At 45.9% G+C, this 21584-nt stretch overlaps 1 protein-coding gene across 2 annotated transcripts in view; it reads right to left on the bottom strand.

Moving 5' to 3' along the window:
• Nucleotides 1–501: 501 nt before the first annotated feature.
• Nucleotides 502–21584, bottom strand: part of PLEKHH3 (pleckstrin homology, MyTH4 and FERM domain containing H3) — a 128522-nt gene continuing 107439 nt past the window's right edge. The window contains exons 8-13 of one of the 2 annotated variants that reach the window (XM_068261841.1): nt 20840–21047; nt 18704–18831; nt 12557–12677; nt 10290–10754; nt 7223–7414; nt 502–2824 (exon numbers count right to left, since the gene is read on the bottom strand). In XM_068261841.1, coding sequence (XP_068117942.1) covers nt 2711–2824; nt 7223–7414; nt 10290–10754; nt 12557–12677; nt 18704–18831; nt 20840–21047 — 1228 coding nt within the window. In that variant the 3' untranslated portion in view covers nt 502–2710. Of the gene's footprint in view, nt 2825–7222; nt 7415–10289; nt 10755–12556; nt 12678–18694; nt 18832–20839; nt 21048–21584 lie in introns of both variants that reach the window. The other variant, XM_068261840.1, reaches the window with a different exon arrangement.

Consider the following 21584-nt stretch of genomic DNA (forward strand, 5'->3'; position numbering starts at 1 on the left):
TCCTAAGTGATCCTGAAGTAAATGACTCAGGATTCATTAACCTTCCTGGCGGTAAGCCCGAGCTGAGCTCGGGCTATGCCGCCGGAAGGCACCGCTCAGGCCCCGCTGGGCCGATTTGCATAATTTTTTTTTTGCTGCACGCAGCTAGCACTTTGCTAGCTGCGTGCAGTGCCCGATCGCCGACGCTACCCGCCGATCCCCCCCCCAGACCCCGTGCGCTGCCTGGCCAATCAGTGCCAGGCAGCTCTATGGGGTGGATCGGAATCCCCTATGACGTCACGACGTCGTTGACATCGGTGACGTCATCCCGCCCCGTCGCCATGGCGACGGGGGAAGCCCTCCAGGAGATCCCGTTCTTTGAACGGGATCTCCTGATCGCCGATCGCCGGCGGCGATCGGAGGGGCTGGGGGGATGCCGCTGAGCAGCGGCTATCATGTAGCGAGACTTTGTCTCGCTACATGAAAAAAAAAAAAAAAAAAAAAAAAAAAGATTTGCTGCCCCCTGGCGATTTTTTAGCAAACCGCCAGGAGGGTTAAAGGACATCTGAAGTGAGAGGGATATGGAGGATGCCATATTTATTTCCTTATAAGAAATACCAGTTGCATGGCTGTCCTGCTGATCCTCTGCCTCTAAAGGTGCGTACACACATGCGACTATAGTCGTTTGTAACGATCGTTCCCCGTTCTTTACCAACGACAATCGTTACAAAAAACGAACCACCGACTATTAAGGCAAACGACGAACGAGCCAAATCGCTACAAAAGAAAGTTCTGTCTCGGCGGATTTTAACCAACGACGATCGTTTGCAAAAGTAGTACATCGTTGGAAACGGTCGTTCGTACTAGGCTTGACATGCGCATTTCACAGTTTCTCCGTGAAACTTCTCATTTTTATGCGCAGGCGCAATAGTTGCTTTACGTGATGTAACGTTCGTTCTAACGATCAGATCGTTACACACATTTTAAAACTAACTTTACTTAGGTCGTTCTTTCATCAATTAAAAGTTTGTTCGTCGTTCTCAACGAACGATCGTTGTCGCATGTGTGTACGTAGCATAATACTTTTAGCCATAGACCCCGAACAAGCATGCAGCAGATCAGTTGTTTCTGACATTATTGTCAGATCTGATAAGATTAGCTGCATGCTTGTTTCTGGTGTGATTTATACACTTCTGCAGCCAAATAAATCAATGGGACTGCCCGGCAACTGGTATTATTCCTTATATGTTAAGGGAATAAATATGTCAGCCTCCATATTTAGCGAGCCAGATGCGCTTACCGATTCCGTTCTGCATCCGCTGAAGTGTGAACCAGCCCTAAGCCAGCAGCTATTGGCTGCTCTTCTGAGACAAAAACACACAGATCCTGTGGCTTCTACAAGACGCATACAAGTTGTCTCACATTTAGCATAATGAACAGGGGCCCATATGCAATTAAGTTTTTCTCCTGTGTTTTCTCCAAAGTGATATTTTTACACCTTGCCATTAAAATACCTTTTAAATAACCAGCATTTGAGAAAATATATACTGTAGAATCATTTTGATTTTTAGGCACTTTTTCAACTGAAAAGTGATGAAACGTTATTCTAAAAAGAAAGTGAAAAATTATCTCCTAGGAGAAAACTCATGAGAAAAACTGAATTGCATTTTGCCCAGAGAGTCTATTTGTATTGTTCTGAGCCTCCTAGTTGCCAGGACATCTAGACAGATGAGAACACTGATAATGGAAGGGGGTAAACAGGGATTAGCAAAACATTCTTCAGAGCCTAAATATAGCTTATACCAAGAAATACTTTTTGCACATAGCAAACAAAAATGCAATTCCAAATATCTCAAAGCAAACCATAGATGTAGACACTCAACCTTGTGACAGGTCAATATAGCGTGAAAAAAGTGGGGGCGATAGCCACTTCTTTCATGCATTCTAACCTAGTGACAGGTTTTTTTTTTTAAGTTTTGAAACGTACAGAAACATTACAGCCATAGCTATGGTGGGAGTTAATTGTTGTTTTACGTAAAGGTAGCTTTTATTATTGGATATCTGGTCCTTGGAAGGCTAATCCACCCATGAGACTGGATGGAGTTCTTGCCATATGCCAAGACATAGACACGACGGCCCACAATCTTCCCCTGCTCTGTTTTACCCGCCGCCACATCCAACGAGTGGGTGTGGCTTCCTGTCCAATAACAGAGATAGGCACCAACACAAAAACAACATAGATTACTAAAGTGCTTTTGAAATATAATCTTAGTTATTCCCTTATATAGAGCATGTTCTTTAAAATAACGAAAACATCTAAACGTAACTTTTCTTTAACCGTGATGCTGAACAAACAATATTTATAAAACAACTTAAAAAAAAGCATAGACCTCCCTGGAAATCTGAATATTTTCTGCCAAAATATGATAGATATGAGATTCTGGTAAATTGTGGTGAAATATGTGGTACTGATGTCTGGCTGTGCAAATGGCTGAATGACCGAAGAAGATCTGGCAGGACCTGAGGGAAACTAGGGAGGGAATTCAGTTTTTGGTTTAACAGGAGCCCAGTATTCACACCTAGATGCGTTTATGGACAAAGTCTTGTCTCCTCAAAGAGCCGCGTTACCAACTGCTCATGAAGGTAATGGAGAGCTTCTCCCATCGGTTGGCATATGGGTGTAAGGGCACAGATGCAGCTATGACGTGCCCACTGTGTCAGGCAGGACAAATCACACGGTCTCACAGGTCTCCTCCAATATACTGCTGTGGTCTTCCTCTGATGGGGGAGGGCCATTGCTGATACAGGTGAGGTACGTGTTAATCAACTGAGCAATCTCGTCCACCTGAAATAGCAAAAAAAAGAGTATGCATGGGGCAGTCCATGGCACCACAGCAACTGTGCATGCACTAATAAGAGTAAAAGTACAGGGCATAGTAGAGATTTGTCTTGGGAAACTGAGAAAATGACTAGTAGTTGATATTAAAGTAAATGGGATCTGTCGCCTAAAAAAAAAAAAGTCAGATACGTACCTAAGGAGAGGGAAGGCTCCGGCTCCGGCTCCTATAGAGCCTTCCCTCTCCACTCCCGGTGCCCTGCGTGTAGCGTTTCCTTCGCTGTTTGAATCTCCCGCTGCAGGGGGAATTTGGAAGTCGAGTCCTCCCGAAGACAGTCAACTCCATACTGCGCACGTGCGATTATGCGATAGAGGGTGTTCACGCGTGCGCAGTATGGAGCGGCACGTCTTCGGGAGCACTCGGGCTCCCAAAGACTTCCCGAAGCCTCCCTTTGGCCAAATTGGACCGAATTGGTCGAATGCTGCTATGGGGGATCCTGAGCTGGAACGGACAATGGGAAAGTAGAGGGAATGCTCTATAGCATAGTTTCTCAACGTGTGGTACGCGTACCCCAGGGGGTACTTCTAAGGGTTCCAGGGGGTACTCGGGCTTGATATATTTAACCAAGAATAACAAATTTAGAGTTTTAGAAAATGATAAATCTTATTTAAACAAAGCCAAGTTAGTATTTTAGCTAATTATAAGCAATAGTAAAAGCTTGGAAATGGTTTAAAACCAATTATAATGTACTACGATTAAATATATATTTGTCAAGGGGTACTTGTGATAATGTTTACTATGCTAGGGGGTACTTCGTGAGTATATGGTTTTAAAAGGGGTACATACCAATAAAATGTTGAGAAACACTGCTCTATAGGACCCAGAGCCTCCCCTCTCCTTAGGTAAGTATCTGACTTTTTTTTTTTTAGGCGACGGTTCCCATTTACTTTAATGCTGTCTTGTGATTAGAGGTAGAATAGCATCAAAGCAAAGTATGACTCTTTATCAGGTTAAACATGTGCACAGGTAGAAAATGTACTTAAAGGACCACTGTCACGAAAATCTTAAAATTTAAAATACATGTAAACACATACAAATAAGAAGCATGTGTCTTCCAGAGTAAAATGAGGCATGCATTACTTTTCTCCTATCTTGCTGTCACTTACAGTAGGTAGTAGACATCTGACATTACCGATGGGTTTTGGGCTAGTCCATTTCTCCATAGGGCACTCTCAGCATGGCCTTTATTCTTTATAAAGGCACTCCTTGAAAAATGTATAAAGTATGCTGGCCAGCCTCCGTGCTCGCTGCACACTTTTTTGGCAGTTGGACGGAGCAACTGCCATTCACTAAGTGCTTTTGAAAATAAAGAAAACCCTGAGAATCCCCCATGAGGAGATGGGCTAGTTCAAAACCTCTCGGTAATGTTAGATTTCTACTACCTACTGTAAGCGACAGCAACATAGGAGAAAAGCAATGGCTCATTTTACTCTGGAAGAATTGTACTTCTTCTCCGTATATGTTTACATACATTTTACATTTTAAGATTTTTGCAACAGTGGTCCTTTAAATTCACCAACACTTTCCATAGTTTTTCCTCCTCGGTATCCTTACCTCTAGATGATGCATCTGAAGCATTTCTGAGGAAAAAGTATTTGTTCCAAACATTTTTATTGGTGACCTAAAATTCCCACCCAAGCGACCACGGCAGAGCTCAGAAACATTTGTCTCCTCCAATGTTCCAGATTAATCTCTCCCCCTCCGATGGATCTTATCATACTGTAAGATCTTACCATACTGTAAAATTTCCCTAAAAAGGAAGTGACCTCACCAACCCATCATACCTGGAAGTAGCAGCAAGACAAATGTAGCATTGAAGGTGGGAGGACGCCGTCATCTATGTGCAGAGTCGCCGACGGTATTCGCACACAGGACCAGGAAGTACCGACGAAGCAGACTAACAGTAAGTTTGCTCCTACAGAAGACTCAAACATTTAAGGAAAACTGCCTGTGGTATATGTGGTATATCTAAAGCTTAAAGAGAAACTCCGACCAAGAATTGAACTTTATCCCAATCAGTAGCTGATACCCACTTTTACATGAAAAATATAATGATTTTCACAAACAGACCATCAGGGGGCGCTGTATGACTGATTTTGTGCTGAAACCCCTCCCACAAGAGGCTCTGGTACCATACGGTACTCTGGGCAAACTGCCACAATGTAACAATGACACACACAGGAAATGGCTGTTTATAGCTGTCTGTTAAAGCCAGAACAGCTACATAATCTGCCCACAGTAACAATGTCACCATGTAATACACGTCAGAATGTGAATCTGGGAGAGGAAAGATTTTACAATGAGCAAACTCTGACTAAATCATGTATACATAATTATTGTAAAAATTAAGCACCTTTTTATATTAAATTATTTTCACTGGAGTTCCTCTTTAAGGAGTATAACTGAGACTGACAAACTGTCTTTTTGTAAAAACAAAGATAAAAGACAAATCCTGGCACTGCTGCAAATAAGTTCAGTCATCAAAAGCATTAGTACAAAACGTGCACACAGATGAACCAGGGAGAGAGAGTACAGTGGGTGTGGGCACTGGTGAGCCTGACGGCCGTTTTGCATCAGACGGCGCTTCCTTTAAGGTTGTTGACACTGTCCACTCTGTCTCTTTGTATATAAAACATCCGTGTGGGCAACCAATAGGGTTACATTGAACTAGTGGTGACAAAGCATAATCTTTTACTGGGGACACCATCGGAGACAGTCCCTAATTTAGTTTAGCACAAAGACTGGCATATACCCAAAAGATTTTTATACTTATTTTTATCCTTTATACATATCTTGGTAGCAAAAAAACTTTTAGCTCATTTTGTATTAAAGGTGTGGCGAGTAGAGAGTACTGTATATGATATGTGCAATACACAAGGGAGTTGAGTCACTAAAGATAGCGCCGCGTAACAGCGCGAGTTATCAGCTGTTACGTGCGCTATAAAATGTAAAGAAAACCTGTAATGAAGAAAAGCTCCCCTGGGGGGATCCTATCGAGGCTTCCCCCGTCCTCCTGTGTCCCACAGCGGCAGCGAAAAGCTCCGGGAACGGCGGGGATGTAAATATTTACCTTCCCGGCTCCAGCGCATGCGCAGTATCGGCTCTCCGCCCAGAGATAGGCGGAAATAGCCGATCGCTGTCGGGCCGCTCTATTGCGTAGGCGCAAGTCTCCTGTGCCTGCGTAGTAGAGTGCACCCGACAGAGATCGGCTATTTCCACCTATCTCCGTGCTGAAAGCCGCAACAGCGCCCCCGCTGGAGCCAGGGAAGGTAAATAAATCAAGTCAGGCCTTAAAGAGAAACTCCGACCAAAAAGTGAACTTTATCCCAATCAGTAGCTGATACCCCCTTTTACATGAGAAATCTATTCCTTTTCACAAACAGACCATCAGGGGGCGTTGTATGACTGATACTGTGGTGAAACCCCTCCCACAAGAAAAGTTCAAACTTTTGGCAGTTTCCTGTCTGTGAACCTTGTTGCATTGTGGGAAATAGCTGTTTGCAGCTGTTTCCAACTGCCAAAAACCATGCAGCAGCTACATCACCTGCCAACAGTAAAATGTTCACTGGAGTTCCTCTTTAAGCCTCAATGGGACCATGAGACTTCCCCCTACCCAGGTGATTACCCCCCCTGGGGAACTTTTTTGTTACAGAGTCTCTTTAAGTGCCTTAATTAGTGTCCTTGCATGCTATGCACATTATCAGCAGCGTAGTGAGAACTCTGCGCACGCTATGCTGCTGAATTGCAGCATAGCGAACATTAATAACTAACGCGGCTCCACTCCCCCCGCCCTCATCACCAGCGGGTCCAGTCACATTAAAGGACCTGATCCCTGCACTCTGATTGGCCCAACAGGCTGTCTGTGACACTGCTTTTGCCTGACTCGCTGAAGTGTGTGGGGTTTGGCAGTAGTTGGTTGTTTCAAATTCGTTATGCCGAATTCACACAACATTACTACTCTTGAGCAATGGAGTACAATGGAGCCTGGGTACACAGAGACACAGTGGGAGATGCAGAGGTTGCGACTGCACTGGGGCCTTTTGGACAGAGGGAACCCAAAGGGCCCTCCCTCAATGCTCTTTATTGGTCCTTTGCTGGTAATGATCACTTCTATAGATGCTTGAATAGTGGTAATCATTAACAAACTGTGGTTGTCCTCAGCAGGTTTTGGTGCACAATATCAATAATTATGTATAGAATGCTTGCACTGGGGCCCATAGCTCCTAGCTACACCACTGCATAGGCAGCATGCTACTCAAGTGCTTTGGCTATTAACCTGCCTGGTTGCACACGCAACCTTATTTCTTACACAACAGCAAATATTATAGTGGACTGGCAGTTCTCACCTTAGATGTTTCAAAGGTCATTTCCTTCTCGCCTACTGACACCTTAAAAGTCGAGCTATCAGAGACGCCAAAAGATGTTATCTGCTTGTACTGAATGCTTTCAAATGGCTCAATTTCTCCCTGCTTGTAAAGGCTGAGAGAGGAGGCACTGACACCCAACCACAGCCGCTGTGAGAAGCTCCCTATGGAACTCTGCAGAAAAGAAAAAGCACAGACAAGCATCTGGTGACTACTGAGAACAACTGTCCCATTGTGACATTTCTCTGTGTAATATACAGTGCAACAGCCTGATCACACAACACGTTCATCCAACAAGTGAGAGGATTATGGAGGCTGCCATATTTATTTCCTTCTAAACAATACTAATTACCTGGCAGCTCTGCTGGTCTATTTGGCTGCAGTAGTGTCTGAATAACCACAGAAACGAGCATGTAGCGAATCTTGTTAGCTCTGGTATTGTCAGAAACACCTGATTGTCTGCATGCTTGTTCAGGGCTATGGCTAAAATGATTCAAGGCAGAGGATCAGCAGGATAGCCAGGCAATGTGCGCTGTTTAAAAGGAAATAAACATGACAGCCTCCATATCCCTCTCACTTCAGGTGTCCTTTAAAGGACAACTTAAGAAAGAAGAATATGGAGGCAGCCATATTTATTTATTTTTAACTTGTTAACGACCGCTCCACGCGAATTGGCATGATGTCCTGGGGCGGGGTTTTGCAGGAGATCGCGCGCTAATGCGTGCGCATCTCCACTTGAATGATGACGCTCCGCTTCGATATCAGTCTATCACAATTGCCGCTAGGAGACTGTTAGATAGCGAAACCGATGTACTGGGTAACCGATCCATGGCAACGCTGTACTGGGGACACCCATGTCACTGACTCCTACAGAGCACTAGGAGCGATTGTCTGTCATATGCCTATGACAGCTGATCGCAGTGATTGGCTGACGGGGGTAGGGAGGGCCTGTAATTAAAAAAAAAAAGAGTCTATTAACTATTTACGGACCAGGTACGTTGAATCAACGTCCAGCAGGTGGTGCTACTGTTCTGACCGGACGTTGATTGTGCACCCGGAGGGGGAGATTAAGCTGTCATATGACAGCTGGCATCTCCCCTCAGTGATCAGCAGCCATCGCGTATGGCTGCTGATCATGTGATCACTACGTCACCAAGCCGCGACCCGGACCTGAGCGTCATTTGGAGCGGAGATGCTGGCTGGAGAAGAGGTGGCTACTGCGGCTCATCGCTGGAGCCTGGAAGGTGAGTGAAAGCTGCCAGCTACAGGGGGGAAACCTGCCTCCATGGGGGACACCATGCCCAGCCAGCCACAGACAGGATACGGCCGCCCGACCCCCCCCAAATGCCCCCCCTCTATGCAAATTGCCCTGGTCCTTAAGGGGGGTTAGGCGCCGGTCCCGAAGTGGTTAAAAAAAGTCAAACAAATAAAAAAGAAATAAACAAACATGCTGGCAGAAAGCTCTGTTGGTGGGCAGAAAAGGGAGGGGGGGGGAGGAGAATCACTTGTGTGCTCAGTTGTATGGCCCTGCAGCGAGGCCTTAAAGCTGCAGTGGCCTAAATTGTAAAAAATAGCCTGGTCACTAGGGAGTGTAAGCCTACGGTCCTCAAGGGGTTAAATAACACCAGTTGCCTGGCAGCCCTGCTGATCTATTTGGCTGCAGTAGTGTCTGAGTAACACTAGAAACATGCATGCAGCTAATCTTGTCAGATCTGACAATAATGTCAGAAACACCTGATCTGCTGCATGCTTGTTCAGGGTCTATGGCTAAAAGCATTAGAGGCAGAGAATCAGCAGGGCTGCCCGGCAACTGGTATTGCTTATAAAAAAATAAATATGGCAGCCTCCATATCCCTCTCGCTTCAGTTGCCCTTTAATATCAACCGTGCAAGTGAAAATTTTTTCATACAACTGCACACTCAATACACGTATCCATAATCTCATCAGTCCAGCTGTAAGCTGGTTTACAGTAGCTAATGATGATCACACGAGGCAATTTTTCAAGAAATCAATTAATTTTCCACGTCAACTGTAGATGTCTGGCCAGCCATCAAAGCCCACACATACTGGTACGACTGTGGCATTCAATCAGCGTGACTGCGACATTTGTATTGGTTTTTTTTGTACACAGAATTCAATAAATACGAATGTGAAATAATGTTCAGTTTTCAGCTGGTTTGATATATTATCTATAGCCTTGTCACTCATTAGTCGGTGCTTGTGTACTGTATAATAACAAGAATACAGTATGCTGTCACAAGTAAAATGCAGACTGCTTCTGGGTACAGGAATCAGGGGAAGCTGCCTGCGGCCGCACCCACTGTCCATCCACTTAACTATACATCAGCTTATGCAACAGAGCAGAGGGTAGCTAACAGCCAGGTCGGGAGGCAGGGGCGTGACTGTCGTACAAAGCCACGCCCATCTGACAAGACAAATAAAATTTATATCCCGCTTATCTCCTGGCAGACTCAAAGCGCCAGAGCAGCAGCCACTAGGGCGCGCTCTATAGGCAGTAGCAGTGTTAGGGAGACTTGCCTGAGTTCTACTGAATAGTGCTGGCTTACTGAACAGGAACCCTGGTCTCCTGTGTCAGAGGCCGAGCCTTTAACCATTACACCATCCTGCTGAGCATACATCAGCTTATGCAACAGAGCAGAGGGTGGCTAAAAGCCAGGTGGGAAGGCAGGGGCGTGACTATGTCCTGCAAAGCCACACCCATCTGCTAAGCATACATCAGCTTATGCAACAGAGCAGAGGGTGGCTAACAGCCAGGTGGGAAAACAGGGGTATGACTATGTTGTGCAAAGCCACGCCCATCTGCTAAGTACAACTATGGCGAGATAGGCGATGGGTGTGCGGCTTCACAAGGTGTAACCATGTCTCCTCACCAGACATTGGTCTGACCTCTTCTCCAAGTGTAATCTATGGTTTGGTGGGCAGGCAAGAAGCACAGCTATGGTTGCAAATACCAGGAAGTATAGGGCCCAAAAAATAAGCAGCCATTTCCTAAGCTTAGATTTTTTTAGAACATATTAACGTCTCTTACCATATAAAAGTCAATGTCAAACAACGTGGACCCATAGCCTGACCACTGTTTCACTATAGCTAAATAGGAAGCCATGACTTCTGTCCTCTGCATGCTTTGCAGAGCCTTCCATTTGTCCACAATGGCAGACATCATGTTGGCCCCTTCCTCCTTCATGCGGCCCTTAAACTTCTGGCTTTCCTCAGCCTTTTGTTTGACCAGGGAATTGTTCCATAGCCCATTGGGAAGGGCTCCAGAGAAAAGGCCTTTGTGAAAGCTGTGGCACTGAGTCCTTGGTGTTGTGGCGGGTTTAGTGGATGCCAAGACCCGCGAGTGGAGAACGTAAATGGGAAAAAGTTCCTCCAATCGGGGAAATGGAGCATTGGGGGAGAAGTCACCATTGAGGAACTGAAGACGGAGAGCAGCCAGGGATTGTAACGTCTCTTCACTTGTTGGTAGGTAGCCTTTTACCACTGCCTCATGAGCCTGCAATGCATAATACAATAACCCATTAAGCCTCAGAACTGAATGTACGAATAAAAGTGAGAGAAATAATAAAGGAGAAAATAATGCATATCTATAAAGTACACCTTTCCCTTACCCCATGTGTTTCATGTGTACTGTATTCATTAGTATTGTGTAGTAATCCCTGCTGGTAAACTTCCTGGCAAATGTGACTCTCAGAGTAGGCACCAGGAAGAGGTGCCTGCCTCTGCCCCTCTCCACGCACCAAGAAGCAGTGCCTGCCTCCGCCCCTCTCCACGCACCAGGAAGCAGTACCTGCCTCCGCCCCTCTCCACGCACCAGGAAGCAGTGCCTGCCTCCGCCCCTCTCCACGCACCAGGAAGAGGTGCCTACCTGCACCCCTCTCCACGTACCAGGAAGCAGTGCCTGCCTCCGCCCCTCTCCACACACCCTCTCCACACACCAGGAAGCAGTACCTGCCTCCGCCCCTCTCCACGCACCAGGAAGCAGTGCCTGCCTCCACCCCTCTCCACACACCAGGAAGCAGTACCTGCCTCTGCCCCTCTCCACGCACCAGGAAGAGGTGCCTACCTGCACCCCTCTCCACGTACCAGGAAGCAGTGCCTGCCTCCGCCCCTCTCCACGCACCAGGAAGCCGTACCTACCTGCACCCCTCTCCACGTACCAGGAAGCAGTGCCTGCCTCCGCCCCTCTCCATGCACCAGGAAGCAGTGCCTGCCTCCGCCCCTCTCCACGCACAAGGAAGCCGTGCCTACCTGCACCCCTCTCCACGTACCAGGAAGCAGTGCCTGCCTCCGCCCCTCTCCACGCACCAGGAAGAGGTGCCTGCCTCCGCCCCTCTCCACGCACCAGGAAGCAGTACCTGCCTCCGCCCCTCTCCACGCACCAGGAAGAGGTGCCTGCCTCCACCCCTCTCCAAGCACCAGGAAGCAGTGCCTGCCTCCGCCCCTCTCCATGCACCAGAAATCAGTGCTTGCCTCCACCCCTCTCCACGCACCAGGAAGCTGTGCCTGCCTCCGTCGCTCTCCACGCACCAGAAAGAAGTGCCTGCCTCCACCCCTTTCCACGCACCAGGAAGAAGTGCCTGCCTCCGCCCCTCTCCACGCACCAGGAAGAGGTGCCTGCCTCCACCCCTCTCCACGCACCAGGAAGCAGTGTCTATCTCCGCACCTCTCCACGCACCAGGAAGCAGTGTCTGCCTCCGCCCCTCTCCACACACCAGGAAGAGGTGCCTGCCTCTGCCCCTCTCCACGCACCAGGAAGAGGCGCCTGCCTCTGCCCCTCTCCATGCACCAGGAAGTAGTGCCTGCCTCTGCCCCTCTCCACGCAACAGGAAGCAGTGCCTGCCTCTGCCCCTCTCCATGCACCAGGAAGCCGTGCCTACCTGCACCCCTCTCCATGCACCAGAAATCAGTGCCTGCCTCCACCCCTCTCCACGCACCAGGAAGCTGTGCCTGCCTCCGCCACTCTCCACGCACCAGAAAGCAGTGCCTGCCTCCACCCCTTTCCACGCACCAGGAAGCAGTGCCTGCCTCCACCCCTCTCCACGCACCAGGAAGCAGTGCCTGTCTCCGCCCCTCACCATGCACCAGGAAGAGGTGCCTGCCTCCACCCCTCTCCACGCACCAGGAAGCAGTGTCTGCCTCCGCCCCTCTCCACGCACCAGGATGCAGTACCTGCCTCTACACACCAGGAAGCAGTGCATGCCTCTGCCCCTCCCCATACACAGTGTGATATCATTTCCCAGCCTTCCCCTCACTCCAATTTGTGCAGAGAGAGATTTACTGTGATGTAACTCTTACCTGCTCAAAAAGGAAAGAATATTCCAGACTGTCTTTAGCAATATCCTCTAGGTCAAGGAAACAGTACAGCTTGAAGTACAACCTCCATCTTGTTTCAAACCCTTTTTCTTTGCATGTAAGGCTGTTGGAAAAGAAAGGAAGATACTCAAAAAGTGCTTTAGGTGCCATACAAACTAAATACAATAAGGTATATCCTACTAATATAATAAATGGGAAAGTTCGGATGTTTGGATGTTTAGATGTTTGGATGTTTGTTACTCGATCACGCAAAAATGGCTGAACGGATTTGAATGAAATTTGGCACACACATAGTACATTACCTTGAATAAAGTATAGGATACTTTTTATTCCCATAACCAAAAAGGGGGCGGAGACAAATACAAATTTCACTCGAAAATGTAAGCTGCAGCCATTCTTACACTGTTAATGATAGGGTTCTCAAACTTTGCCCAGTTGGTCACAGGGTGACTGGGATTAAAATTCAGAAAGGTGGGTGGAGTCTATAAAAGCCAATCAAAATTAACCTATTGATTTTCAAGGGGAATATTTACATTGCTGCCATTCTTGCACTGTTAATGGCACAAGCCTCAAACCTGGTACAGTTGATCATTGGGTGACTGGGGTTCAATTTCAGAAAGGGGGTGGAGCCACAAACAGCCAATTAGATTTGTTTCATTCCAATGGAAATTATTGATGCCAAACACCGCAAAGCTCGCAAACTTGGTAATTGAGTAATTGATTAATTGTGCGTTAGGGTTAGAAAAGTGGGCACAGCCAACACCAGCCAAATACATAAGCGGGCAATGCAGGGTCATAAGTGGGCGGAGACAAATACAAATTTTACTGGGAAAATGTAAACAGCATCCATTCTTACACTGTTAATGGTAGGGTTCTCAAACTTTGCACAGTTGGTTACTGGGTGACTGGGGTTAATATTCAGAAAAGTGGGTGGAGCCTACAAAAGGCAATCAAAAATTACCTATTGATTTTTCAGGGAATATTTCATTGCTGCCATTCTTGCACTGTTAAGGGCACAAGCCTTAAACCTGGTACAGTTGGTCATTGGGTTACTGGGGTTCAAATTCAGACAAAGGGGTGGAGCCACAAACAGCCAATCAGATTTGTTTAATCTCAATGCAAATTATTGGTGCCAAAGACCGCAAAGCTCACAACCTTGGTTATTGAGTAATTGTGTGTTAGGGTTAGAAACAGTAGGCGGAGCCAACACCAGCCAAATACATACCTGAACAATGTTAGGAAATAAGTGGATGGAGAAAAATACAAATTTCATTGCGCAAATGTAAACTGCAGTCATTCTTACACTGTTAATGGTAGGGTTCTCAAACTTTGCACAGTTGGTCTATGGGTGACTGGGATTAATATTCAGAAAAGTGGGTGGAGCCTATAAAAGCCAATCAAAATACCTATTGAATTTTAATGGGAATATTTAATTGCTGCCATTCTTGCACTGTTAATCACCTGTACCTGGTACAGTTGGCCATTGGGTGATTGGGGTTCAAATTCAGAAAGGGGGTGGAGCCACATCCAATCAGATTAATTTTATTTAATTGCAAATTATTGATGCCAAAGACCGCAAAGCTCACATACTTGGTCATTAAGTAATTGTGTGTTAGGGTTAGAAAAAGTGGGCAGACCCAACACAAGCCAAATACGAACCCGGGCAACCAGCTAGTATATATATATATATATATATATATATATATATATATATATATATATATATATATATATATATATATATATATTATAGTATAAAGCACACCTGAACTGAAAAGGATATGGAAGATGACATATTTATTTCCTTTAAAACAATGCACATGGCCTGGCTGCCCTGCTGATCTTCTGCCTCCAATACTTTTAGCCATAGACCCCGAACAAAAATGCTGATCAGGTGTTTCTGACTGAAGTATGACTGGATTAGCTGTATGATTGTTTCAGATGTATGATTTCGACACTACTGCAGCCAAAGAGATCAGCAGGACTGCCAGGCAAACTGGTATTGTTTAACAGGAAATGAATATGGCAGCCTCCATATCCCTCTCAGTTCATGTGTACTGAAGTGACACTGAAGCGGGGGAAAAAAACGTATGATATAATGAATTATATGTGTAGTACGGATAAGGAATAGGACATCAGTAGCAAAGCAATTAGTCTAATATTTTTATTTTCAGTTATATAGCATTTTTAATAGCTTGGCATCATATTGTCATATTTGCAGTTTGCTCTGTCTTATAGTTTAAATTCCTAAGTGTGGTTTGCAGAGCTAATGAACCTTTGAACTTCTCTTCTCACTGAACCTTATCTAAATCTGTCTGTCACTGTTTCTTTGATGTATAGTGCTGCAGGAATCAGGGACCAATTGTGGAGCTCAGAGAAGCTCTTCTGCATAGATAACAACTGACGTTTCTTAACTTTCCCAGCTAGATGGATCCCAGCTACGTCCCCCGGCGATGAATGTTCCCCGAACCATTTTCCTGCTGGTGGGTATATGTGATGGCACATGATCGGCATGAACCAGAGTTCAAGCGATAGTAGTACTTCACATGGGATCTTAACCCCTTCCCAACCGCCTAATGCCAATAGCTGTTGGGAAGGTGGCAGCCCCAGGACCGCCTAACGCTGATTAGTGTCAAGTCCTGGGGCGGGGTTTTGCAGGGGATCGTGCGCATGAGTGATCGGTACCTCCCGATTCGCGGAGCTCCGTAATCAGCCTGCTAGCTACGACTGCGGCTAGCAGGCCGCTACTAGATGAAAGGGGAAAGAAATCCCCTTTGTTTACATTTGGTGCTGCTATCTAGTGCAGCGCTGTACAGGGGGCACTCGGCTGTCCCTCAGAGAGGCTGGAAATCTAAGCCCTCTCATAAGCTGATGCCTGTGAGAGGCGGAGAAGAGGACAGATCGCCGTCCTAGTCAATTCAGGATGGGGAAGGGGGGTGGCAATGGTTAAAGATCGCTGCGCCTTGCCAAATTACGTTTCCGTAATTGCATGTCTGTACTCACATGGGGAGATCGCGGAAAAGATTGCTCATCGCTCAAAAAAAAAAAAACGCCAGTTGATGGAAAAATCGTGTAGTGGGTAGAGGCCTCTAGAATCATCTTGACAGTACTTTTCATCTACTTTTTGGTACCTTTTCAACTGCAGAGTGCTCAAAAGTTATTTTAAATAGAAGGTGAAAAGTGATCTCCTAGGAGAAACTTAGGAGAAAGAGTGAAATGTACCGGGTCCATGGATTGTCCCCAGCCAATTGAAGGCTCTTTCATACAGGCAGCTGAATGTGGTGAATTCACTGCCTGTCAGCTGCTCTCTTGTACCGTCCTCCGGGCACTGACAAGCAGCAGTTTAACACATACGCCCCCTTCCCGGCCGCCTTTCCCTGTCTGAAAGAGCCCTTAAAGAGACACTGAAGCGGAAAAAAAATTATGATATTATGATTTGTATGTGTAGTACAGCTAAGAAATAAAACATTAAGATCAGATACATCAGTCTAATTGTTTCCAGTACAGGAAGAGTTGAGAAACTCCAGTTGTTATCTCTATGCAAACAAGCCATTAAAGGACTTACGAGGCGAAAATGCTAAAAAAAGTAAATTACCTGCCTCATCTTTTATGGCACGGAGGACGCCGTCCGCGCCCTCCGTGCCGATCCGCCGGGTCCCCCCGCTCATTAGCCCCCCGGGCCGGCTGCTGACCCCACGGCCCGGGTCGTAGCTACGTAGCGTGGATCAGGGGGGGCTGGCCCTAGAGCTGCGCAGCCGCACTCGCGGCCAGGCGGACTGCGCAGCCGCGGCCAAAGGAAGCGGCCATATTGCGGGTGGCAGGAGAGCCCGACCCGGGCCGTGGGGTCGGCAGCCGGGCTGGGGGGGCTAATGAGCGGGGGGACCCGGCGGATCGGCACGGAGGGTGCGGACGGCGTCCTCCGTGCCATAAAAGATGAGGCAGGTAATTTACTTTTTTTTAGCATTTTCGCCTCGTAAGTCCTTTAATGGCTTTTTTGCATAGAGATAACAACTGGAGTTTCTCAACTCTTCCTGTACTGGAAACAATTAGACTGATGTATCTGATCTTAATGTTTTATTTCTTAGCTGTACTACACATACAAATCATAATATCATCATTTTTTTTCCGCTTCAGTGTCTCTTTTAAGGGCTCTTTCAGACAGGGAAAGGCGGCCGGGAAGGGGGCGTATGTGTTAAACTGCTGCTTGTCAGTGCCCGGAGGACGGTACAAGAGAGCAGCTGACAGGCAGTGAATTCACCACATTCAGCTGCCATAAAAATGAGGCAGGTAATTTACTTTTTTTAGCATTTTCGCCTCGTAAGTCCTTTAAGCTCTCCGACTAAGTTAGTCGTGGAGAGGGCTGTTATCTGACTTTTATTATCTCAACTGTTCCTGGACTATTTACTTTTCCTCCGCCAGAGAAGATGTCATTACTTCACAGACTGCTCTGAAAGACTCATTTTGAATGCTGAGTGTTGTGTAATCTGCACATATATAGAATAATGCAATGTTAGAAAAAACACTATATACCGGAAAATAAAAGTATGAGAATATTTTCTTTGCTGCTAATCTTCTAGTAATTATTCATAGTACACAACCAATTCATTATATCATTTTTTTTTTCGCTTCAGTGTCTCTTTAATCGGTTGTTTGAAGCCGCCAGGGATCTGCATGACCAATCAGCCTCCATTTCCAACAGTTTAGTAATCAAAAGCGTGATCAGGCATGTTTGAAATTCTCTGCCGAGGATGCAGCGCGTTTGCGATTTATGCAAAACGCGAACGCTGCAGTGAGAATGATCCCATGGGGATACATCTGCGCATCGCCTTTGCTGAGCGCTGGCGCTCAGCAAAGGGCTGAAAAGCGCTCCAGTGTGAACCAGCCCTGACACAGCGTTATCATTTATGATATTGTGGCCAGGCTGGGATAGCGGATGTGGTACAGCTTCACAGCCATGAACACATGGGACCCTCTGCACTCACTACAGCCCTCATCCCACTTGCAAGTGCCTAAGGCTTGGATCACACTTATTTGAATCACATGCGTTTTAGAAAACACATGCAAAAACGCACATAATGATAGTCTATGGGCTGCACAAAATGTGTACAGTATTGGTAGGTTTCTTCAATGCATTTTTAGATGCGTTTTTAAAACGCTAAACAAGTTCATTCTCTCTGCATGCTGTTTGCAGAACTTATGCTTTCTACTTCTGCATGCAATCCTTTCCTATGGTGAAAAAAACACACTCACTTTGCATACATTTTTGATGCCTTTTTGCCCAAACAAGGTAAAAACTATTGTTTTTTACTTGTTAAATATGAATATTGATTAAAAAACGGAAATGTGTGAATGCATAAAAAAAACGCACGAAAAAACACAAATGCAGGAAAAACGCAAATTTAAAAATGCTGATGCCAGAAAACTGATGGTTTTCTGCATGGACAAGTGTGACCCGCGGTCAATACAGCCCTAGCATGAGTTCATCAGCAGAAGTACATAGAACGGTGATCCGCTTATCTCAGTACACTCAAAATGACTGCTAGTTTCAGGACAAGTGTTCATTTTTCATGATATTAAGGCTACATTCACAGTGGGGCGCTGTGGAGCTGCCTTCTAATGCAGATTACCGCACTGCAATCATAATCCTATGGGATGTTCACAGTGAGTGTCACATTGTAACGGGTAGCGTTATGGTATCGCATAGCTGCAGTGTGTTATCTCTAAACACACATGTTACTATGTACAGGAAAGCATACGTTTCATTGCCTGTATGCTTTACTGTACTTATTGTATGCGACAGTAATGCAGCATTAATGGGCGTTACCACCTTTTTCGCGTTGCGCTGTAATGCTGCATTGTGGCTTTAACGACGCATCACAACGCAAAGTCCCACTGTGAACCTAGCCTAAATGTTTTATACGCTGTATAATAGAAAGCCTTTATTACAAATAAATACATATTAAAGCAAAAAAAGACCTTTGCCTGCTTCCAGTCATCTAGACAGCAAATAGATGATGCACAAATGGATGAAATAAAAGAAACATGATACACTGTAAGATGCTCTCAGATCCTCTTCCCAGCATCCCCTCCCTCTGACCACAACAATAAAGCTTTATTTACTTTTCAAACCTGGTGAGGATGTCTGCAACGATAGTGGCTTTGCTCAGTGCTTGCTCGTATTTGTTGTTCTGCTCATACAGGGCAAATATGTTTTGGCTGCAGCTCAGGTTGAGCCTATTCATCAGCTCAGCAACCAGCTGTGGGGAGAGACAGAACGGTGAGGGATCTGTGATAAATACATAGACATGTCGCTCAATGTACTATACAGAGCTTAAAGCGGACCTGAACTCAAAACTTCCTCCCTGCTCTAAAAGATAAGCAACAACATAATAAAAAAGTAAAACATTTTTGTTACAGCTGATATAAATCCTGCAATACATCCGCAGTGTTTACTTCCTGATTTCATGGACGCAGACACAGGGTTATTATCCTGTGTTTACAAATTAGCAGCTCTGACGTGACAGCCAGCTGACACAGCCGTGAGATCAAATTACAGCTACAGGTGAGGGGGAATTAGGCTAAACTCTAAATACACACAGGGTGCATTCCTCTCCGTTTTCCTCCTGTCCTGTGCAAGGTGCACGCCAGACATGGAGGCTCAGACCCACAAAACACATTGCCTGTTCTTATTAAAATTTATATTTATATGAACTTGTTGTTTTTGAGGTAACCCACCTCTATATTCTGTTTTTAATTCAGTTTTATCTACTTCTGGGTGCCTCTTACCAACCTTTGTGAAAAAAGGTTAAAGGAACACTATCAATACCTAAGTGTTCTAAAATGATAATGTATACATAATGTCTAAGTAGCAGTGTAAACATTTCCCTACTTTTCATGTTAAATATCAGAGGCAAAAGCTGCAATTTATTGTGTGTAAGATTTAGCTCTATTGGAACAAATAATCCGCAAAAGGGGTGTCTGCTTCTATGCACAGCCAGTGTTGTTTTTTGCATACCAGACTACAGAGTATTTTTCTCTGAAAAATAAAAAGTATAAAAAGCTGTGGTGTCAGGTATCACACATAATTACAAATGTTTATAACAAGTTACTTTTCCTCTGCTCTCTGCACATGCGCATGCGCAGTACAGCCCGGAGGACGTCCGATGACGTCAGCGCGCCCGCGTGGGACGCAGAAGAGCCCGTCCTTGGAGCGCAGAAGAGCCCGACCTGGCAGCCGCCCTGGCCAGGTCGGGTCGGCCACCGAAGACAACCGGAAGCCTCTGGAGCGGCGGCGAGGGCACCTCCTGCCTGCCACGGGCTGGAGGAAGCCCCAGGTAAGTGGATAGGGATTTTTATTTTTTTACAGGTTTCCCTGAACCTTCCCTTTAACTCTGGAGTTATTTTAAGGATTGAAGAGTTAACTTAAAGACAGAAGAGTTAACTTTAGGTTTGCCTGAGGTAAAATGTTTCCTGAATACTACATGCCTTATCACCATGGTAACAACTCTAGAAGAGTTATTAAAGACAGGAGATAAGCTTAGTGAATTGAGGCCAATGGCAGTTGGTGCTGTCTGCTTTTCCTCATGTCTGCCAGTAGTAGAGGTGATTACGAACAGGCTGAATGTAGGAACAATATGAACAAAGTGCACAATTTCTTCATCATTCTGCTATTTTTAAACTTCTCACTTTGCAATGAATTGATTTATTTTTTCCTCTTTTCGCTACCGTTCCTCTTTTAGCGATAATGGGAAGATTCGACCAAGAGACAAATCTCTCTCAGATAGAATCTGAATAGAGAGAGATCTGTTGGCTGCCTATACACCGCAAGCCGATTCCTGATTGATTTCAGCATGAAATCTCTTGGGAATCGGGCAAGTCCGCCGCACCCACACACATATAGCGATAGCGGTATGCTAATCAAACAAAGCGGGGGACTCAGAAGACGGATGGGCACCACCAGGGCCTTCGCCACGTTCATCACTAATCCTGATATCACTCGCCGTTACCACAGCGACCACGACGGAGTGACATCAAGCGGCATGTCCGAACGACACATGCGACCAATTGTTGATTGGGCATGCTCTTGGCAGCACTGATTTTCATGGTCGATAGGCCACCAAGTCGAGAGATGTGTGGCCACCTTTACTATCAAGCACTTCAGACTAAATAAGGGAAATAAAGACAATTACAAAGACACAACAGGAGTGGATGGTCCTGCAGAACAGAGCTTATAATTCCAGGGCCAGAGAACATAGCGGAGCTCACCTCTTCAGCAGTGGTGTGAGATGTGATAGGAACCTTACACACCCCAGCCCCGGGGTAGTGCACAGTGCACATCAATGCCTGCCTCTGGATCAGCACTGAGATCTCCTCATAGGATGGAACAAATTCCCGCTGTTTAGTCTTCTCCAGGGATGCCAGGATGAAGTCTGCATATTTCTCCATTTCAGTGGCAGGGAATTTTTTCTGTATTCTACAAAGTGGAACATATCATGGGCATTCCCAGTAAATCAACAGACATTAGGATTGTAAAACTGAACATTCCAGAGAGAGGTGCTGAGTGTTCCCGCTGCCCTACCAGTACCATAAAATCAGATGGAACTGTTGTGTTCAGCAAAGAACAGTTATGTAACCAGCTACTGTATCTCCATGGGGAATACAAATAGCATAACGGATGTAGCTGAATCCAGGCAATGTGGCCAGGAGTGTCATGCCTAAATGCTGCTTCATCTTATTTACCAATTGTGTGCTCATGTGATATTCAGTGGAAAAGACAGTACTGTTTACTTCAGAGGTCTCTTGTGTTCTGATAGCTATTTAAAGGACTACTAGAGGGTCGGGGGAAAATGAGTTGAACTTACCCGGGGCTTCTAATGGTCCCCCAACATCCTGTGCCCACGCAGCCACTCACCGATGCTCCAACACCGCCTCCGGTTCACTTCCGGAATTTCAGACTCCTGATGATGTCACCAGGAGCATACTGCGCAGGCACAGACATACTGGACCTGCG

Source organism: Hyperolius riggenbachi, chromosome 12, assembly GCF_040937935.1.
Source record: "Hyperolius riggenbachi isolate aHypRig1 chromosome 12, aHypRig1.pri, whole genome shotgun sequence".
In the NCBI taxonomy this organism is placed as follows: domain Eukaryota; kingdom Metazoa; phylum Chordata; class Amphibia; order Anura; family Hyperoliidae; genus Hyperolius; species Hyperolius riggenbachi.